The sequence below is a fragment of the Colobus angolensis genome, unplaced genomic scaffold (genome assembly GCF_000951035.1).
Source record: "Colobus angolensis palliatus isolate OR3802 unplaced genomic scaffold, Cang.pa_1.0 Scaffold11, whole genome shotgun sequence".
Classification (NCBI taxonomy): Eukaryota; Metazoa; Chordata; class Mammalia; order Primates; family Cercopithecidae; genus Colobus; species Colobus angolensis.
In genome coordinates, this window is record NW_012112030.1 from 10803608 (window position 1) to 10810507 (window position 6900).

The window sequence follows — 6900 nt, forward strand, 5'->3', positions numbered from 1 at the left end:
TTCACCGTGTTAGCCAGGATGGTCTCGATCTCCTGACCTCGTGATCCGCCCGTCTCGGCCTCCCAAAGTGCTGGGATTACAGGCTTAAGCCACCGCGCCCCACCATATTTTTTTTAAATTAATGGACTTTATTTCTTAGAGGAGTTTAAGATTTACAGAAAAATTCATCAGAAAGTACAGATCCTATATGTCCTGTCTACCACCTCTCTCTCCCCTTTTACACAGTTTCCTTTATTATTAACATCTCGTATTAGTGTGATTATATTTGATGAGCCAATATTGATGCAGTATGTTAATTAAAATCCATAGCTTGTATTAGGGTTTTTATCCTTTGTGTTGTAAAGTTCTAAGGGTTTTGATAAATTCCATGTACCTACCATTATAGTACATTCTGTAGTACATACAGTATTATACAGAATAGTTTTGCTGCCCTATGCTTCACCTGGTCACCCTTCTCTCTCTCTAACCCCCCGACATCCACTAATCTTCTTACTGTTTGTATAGTTTTACCTTTTCCAGAATGTGATATAGTTCGCATCATACAGTATATAGCTTTTCTGGACTAGCTTCTTTCATTTAACAATATTCATTTAAGGTTTCTCCATGTTTTTATATGGCTTGATAGCTCAGTTTTTTAAATCATGGAATAATACTCCATTGTAGAGATAAACACAGTTTTTTATCCTATTGAAAGATACCTTGGTTGCTTCCAAGTTTTGCCAACAACGGATAAAATGGCCCTAAATATTTATGTGCAGGCTTTTGTCTGGACATATTTTCAACTCATCCAACACACCTTTGATAAATGGTAGCATTTGTAGTAATCAGTGCCCTTCCCAGGCAATCCTCAGTGTATCTTCCTGCAGCCAAATACCAATCCTGGGATCGCGAATAAATTTTCCAGCCACATTACAAAGCAATTTTGCTGTTCTCCTAGATCAACTGCTTCTGTATTTTGGCAAGGTGCATGCAAGACCAGCAAATTTGCTTTGGGATCAGGAAGATATGCTTGACTCTAACAGTATATTTGGAATAATGTAATGAGGTTTATACTGAGTGAAGGTCTGAGGTCTTTGACCTAGTTCTGGTCTCAGCTCTACAACTATGTGGTTTTTGCTAATTATTTCATCTCTCTGGGTGTCAGCAAGCTTCTTTGTAACCGAAGGATAATAATATCTTACTTTCTAACACAAGAAGCTGGATTAAAAGATGCCTTGTGATCATTTTGCAATATGTGATTGGATATAGGCAGTTCAAAATGTAAAGGAATAGAAGAATAATTAGAGAAGAAACTGATCTAGATTGGTATGGAAGACTATGGATACCTAGACCATGGAGATTCAAAGTGTTCCTCTTTTTCATCTTAACCCTTGGCCTGACTAGAATTCCACTTTTGCTTCCTCCTTAGTGGTTGTGGTTTGGGGAGACTCGGTGTGATCAGTGGGCTGTACCCCCCCAGGGAACCCCTCAGTCAAAACCTGTGGGTTGCCCCCCACCAAAGAGGAAGCAGAATGAAACCAACAGGGATGCCTGGTGCAACAATTAAGCAATTGTTCTGATCCTTCCTGGGCCGCAGGACCACTCTAGGTAACTTCTCAGTCAGGGGATAATGAGCAGGAGAGAGGAGTGAAGTGTCTCTGCCTGAAGGGCATCTTTCTGTGAAGAGACTTTTTGGGGTGAGGTTGGCTTACATACTCTTCCATCTCTTGCAGATATCACAGTGATTTGTCCATGGGAGGCATTCAGCCACCTGGAATTGCATGAGCTCGCTCAGTTTGGGATTATCTGAGGTGCCAGAGGTTCTGCCACTCTCAACGACATCCGCTGTAATTTTGGTTACTTTTGCCCTGTTGATCTGCCGGAGTCTTGAAATTCAGCTGATTGGAAGTGGTTTTGTTGACTTTCGAGGTCATTTCCTATCAGTTACTACAAAGAGTTCTCTTATTGTCAGAATCTCTCTTGCAGTACAGCTCAAAATAGTGGATGCATTTCAAACTTAACCACCTTTTCCTACCAGCTAGTTAGAAGTCATCATTATTTCTCTACATTTTGTTGATATGTAAGCCCTTTAAATCTATTTTTGCTAGGCATTCACTGTGATTAATAGGAGACTTTTAAGATAGCATTTATGTCACTCCCCACCTCCTCTTATTTAATAAAGGAGATATTTACCTTGAATGTTGCTGAAGTTGTATTAAATGCTCCATGGAAATACCTGATGCTGTGTTCTGAGAACCAATTAAACAAAGAAGGCGCAGTCATACAGGAAATAAGTGCAGTGCTTACAAAACAGCACAGGGTGAAGATTTGAATTCTGTAAGTTCGTAAATTGTATACTTTCTGGGTCTAAATTTTATTGAACTAGGTTATTCCAGAAGTCTCATGTAGCTCTAAGTTGCACAGTTCTAAGCTGGCGAGGAACTGGGATTTAAACTCGGAATTCTGACAATGTGAGCCTTCTTTTCGGCACTCTGGTTGAGGAAGGTTTCCTTCCACAGCATTCCCTCAATGAAATTATTTTGTCCAATGGCTTAAAATGGGAGTCACGGGAGTTACATACATTGACTGCTTTGTGCACATCTGTAGTAAATCTAACCTTTAAACTGTCAACTGAAAAGATTTATATGCTATAAGGTTTAGACTCATATACAAAGGATAGGCAGTTGACCCTCTAAATGAAATGATGGTTTGCCTCACCCCTGAAGTTGTGTCAATGTAATGTGCTCATACTTATCTTTTCCCAATACTTTCAAGGCAATTGTGCAACTCAAATGCTGCCTCTATGTGACTTGGATGCTTTGGAACTAACAGTATGAATTTCTTCATTTCAATTTTGAAATCTATGGTAAAAGAATGCAGTAAATTAACCGAAGAGAGAGACAGAATGATAGAGAAGCAAGAGATTCAGGTTCTAATCCTGTCTCTACCGGTAAATTGCAATATGATTTTGGGCAAAGATCCCACCCTTTTTACCTTCAAGTTTTCCTGAATCAGATAATCTAAGGTTCATGGTAGTGATAAATTCTGTGACTCTGTGGTCTTAGAGGAGTGCAGCACTCAAAAACTTGTGACTGCTACAGGGCCTGTGTTAACCATTTTGCACGAATGATCAGGTTACCTTCTGGCCAAAACATTAGAAGTACAAGAGAAAAACTGAGGTATAGATTCAAAAGTGGAACCATGACGTGCCAAGAGGCCCAGTGGAAACGTGTGCTTCCTCCTTCGGCAGGAACTCCTGCCTCCACCCAGGCACCTGTTTCCTCTCCTGCCAAAGCTAACCTTTGCCTTTCAAGTCAGCTGCTCCATTTGACAGCCAGTGCCTTCGGTTCATCCCAATTAGGGAGGACTGGCTTCTTCTCCAGCTGGGTGAGACTCTGGTTCACATTTGGCTTACTTTTCAAATATTTCTTTAAAAATGAAGCAATGACATTGACAAAACAGAATGCACTCAAAATAATGTATCCAGAGGCTACATAAAGAAGGATCTAGAAACTATGCTACATGAAGAATTATTGAAAGAACTGAAAACATTTAGCTGAGAGAAGAAAACGTTCATTGCCAGCAAATATTTGAGAAGTTGTAATGGTCCACAGCTGTAACAACCTGAATACACCACATCTTTTTAAAAAGTAATGGTGAAGGCCGGGCATGGTGGCTTATGCCTGTAATCCCAGCACTTTGGGAGGCCGAGGCGGGCAGATCACGAGGTCAGGAGATTGAGACCACCCTGGCCAACATGGTGAAAACCTGTCTCTACTAAAAATACAAAAAAAAAAAAAAAAAAAAAAAAAGAATATTAGCGTAAGTCTGTAATGGGTAAAATGAGGAATCTTATGGAGACAAAGCCCACACACACCAGATTTTATGGAAGAGATGGGCTCAGTATAAGAGGTGAAAGCAATTTGGAGTTCTTTGGGGCTTTTCGGGATCTTCCTTCCAAGGGCAAGTTTTGTTAACTCTTATGAAAGAAAAGAAGAAAGAAAATAATGTCATCCAAAATGACACATTAATTGTTTAAATTTATCTTTTTCAATAATTTTCTTTGATTTGTATTTGAAGAATGGCAGTGCACATTTCTGTAGCCAACTTAAAGTCTGAGAACACCATATTGGATAGGTCCATGGTGTGCACAGAAGAAAGCATCACAGATTCGTGAACAATGGGGGCTGAAGGACCTTATGTCTGGATGTAGAGTTGAAGCACAAATACATTACTTAATCATCCTTCATTAACTTCTCTATGTGTGTGTGTTTTAAGATGTGTTGAATATATTCATGAGTGTTGGTATCCCTGCTCCAGAGGTCCTCCTGTCCAGACAACTACATTGTCATCTCCCAGAACTAGAGAAAAGTTTCTGGTTCATGTGAGGATTAAACAAAATAATCTTATCTTAGACTATAAGGACTTGAAGGACTATAAAAAAACAGAGGCCATAAAAAATGCTCAATAAACATTTAGAGTCAGGTTATTTTACAGCTGGATGGAAATGTAAAGCTTCAAGAAATTGCAGGTGCTATAAAAGACTATAGATGTCACTGAGTCCATTTGCCTCTCTTTATAACGGGTAGAACTGGTAGTCATAGAGAAGTACAGCATCATAATAAATTCACATAGAACACTTGCGGTGAAACTATTTTATTTATTTATTTAAAAAATTTTTTTATACCTAATGTGAAGCTTTAATTTAATTTTATTTATTTATTTAAAAATTTTTTTCAGTGGCAGATCTATGGGAACAGCATATCCACCTAAATTTTTGAGTTTTAAAATGTATCAATTGTCTCTTTACGCAACTGATAGATTGTGTAAGTAATATAGCAGAGTGTAAGTTTGCATTCCTTTACATTAAGTGCCTGCATTGATTTATACTCTGTTTTCTTAAAGATCCCTTTTAAAGATGATAACTTCTCCCCTTTTGTATCAACACAAAATACAGAGCTTTCTTATTGAAGTACTTTTCTTCTCCAGGGTAAAATAAAGATCTAATAACCAATGGTCCCCATGACTTGAAAGATCTTTTTTTATCTTTCATTGTCTAAGGAGGCTGAAAGGGAAACACTAGCTGCCTGGGGACTGTTAAAATGAGTGACAACACTGCTCTGGCTGCTCCAGCTTCAAACCAGGGTCCTACCACCCCACGCAAAGGCCCTCCCAAGTTCAAGCAGAGGCAGACTCGCCAATTCAAGAGTAAACCTCCAAAGAAAGGTGTGAAAGGGTAAGACCAAAATGAAAAGAAAAACTTTCTATTACTTTCTTCTTCCCACATGACGGCTTTTGTTTTGAGAAATTAGTGCTCACAATATTAAACAGACTTACAAAAATGTCCATCCCATCCTATTTTCCTCTCTAACTCCATCTTTGATGAATTGTGTCTTTATCTCTGGAATTCTTTCCTTCTCAACTTCCAGGTCTGTGGCTGAATTTAACATGGCAAATGGAGGCTTTTTACAATAAACTTTGACTTTGCCTTCCAGGCTTTTTATGACCACTCCTCTTTACTGACATAACCTCTGCTTTAATCTGTAACCTGAACCACTGACCATTTCCAGAAAATATAGCTTATATTTATGTCTTCCAATTTTATATCCTCAGTTCTTTATTTTCCTCTTCCTCTCCTTGGCTAAATCCTATTGATTTTTCAACACACAGCTCATATGCTAATTTCTTTTTGAAGCTACCACTGACTCTCTTTAACAAACTATCATTACTTTCATGTTTGCATTTTGTACATTCAGCTGTCATAGCTTACCTTATCTTATCTTATATTTATTTATTCGTATCTATTCTCCGAGACTAAGACCACTCAGAAAATTTGTCTGTTTTTTTCTTAACTCTCTGTGCCTAACAAAATGCCTGGTATATAATAGATGCTTAGTTAATGATTTTGAATAAGTAAACAAATGGATGAATTCATCATTTTTAATGTCTCTTGTGTTGCTTTCTCATTTCAATTTTTATTATAAAAAGTGAAATTTGATTAAGTTGTCCCACTGATAGTTCTTTCTGACTCTTAATTGTTTTAGGTTAAGTTCCTACAGGAGAGAAGTATCTCTCCACTGGGATATACCAAAACCTGCCTGAGTAACATTTTCTTTGCTCCAGTTCAGTGCAAACAAAAGGAGTCTCTCAAATAAAAACATTTAAACCTCTCCTTCTTCCCCTTTGAATCAAGAAACTCACCATGTGAGTGACTCCAAAATTCTTTTGCTCTAATCTCAGCTAATTTCCCCTGTATTCTTTTCCATAGATTTGGAGATGACATTCCAGGAATGGAGGGGCTAGGAACAGGTAAGCCATCCACTGATTTAAGTGAGAAATTTGCACTTGGAGTTCTGCCTTTTTATATGCTTCAGGCCTCAAGGGGCAGTTGAAAGTTATGAGAAATACCCAAGGCAGAAGATCTGTGAAGACATAGAAATGTGGGGATTTAATTTACCCTCCGAAATAAGTACATGTGTGCCCAGATACAAAAGCCCTAAAAGAAATCAGGGTAGGCCCAAAATTTCATAAACCTTCTTGTTTTGTCAAACAACCTTTGAGGGCATACAATGATAAATTACAGGTGTTTATGGTATAAAGATTCTCATAATTCATCTAACCAAACTTCATTTTTCAGGAGAGAAATCTGAGACATAGAGGAATTGACAGTCTTTTGTCTGAGGCTACCAAGTGAACTATTGGAAGTAAGGGTGAGGTCTAGAGATCTCTCCACTCTACCAGGCAAACCACTTCCTTACCAATTTCCTCTTTTTACACATCTTCTAGCACCCAGAGGAGGATCTTAAATACTGAATGCCTGCAATATATTTTTAAAAATTGGCTACCAGATTTTTATGTATCATACGATGAATGCAATCACTGCATTTTTTTTTTTTTTTTTTTTTTTTTTGAGACAGAGTC

General features: G+C 38.1%; 1 protein-coding gene across 1 annotated transcript in view; it reads left to right on the forward strand.

The window, feature by feature from the left end:
* Positions 1–6371, forward strand: part of PDE6H (phosphodiesterase 6H, cGMP-specific, cone, gamma) — a 14101-nt gene extending 7730 nt beyond the window's left edge. Inside the window, exons 2-3 of the mRNA XM_011955676.1 lie at positions 5041–5215; positions 6248–6371. Of these exons, the coding sequence (XP_011811066.1) occupies positions 5082–5215; positions 6248–6371 (258 nt within the window). The 5' untranslated portion in view covers positions 5041–5081. The remainder of the gene's footprint in view (positions 1–5040; positions 5216–6247) is intronic.
* The last annotated feature ends 529 nt before the right edge of the window (positions 6372–6900 follow it).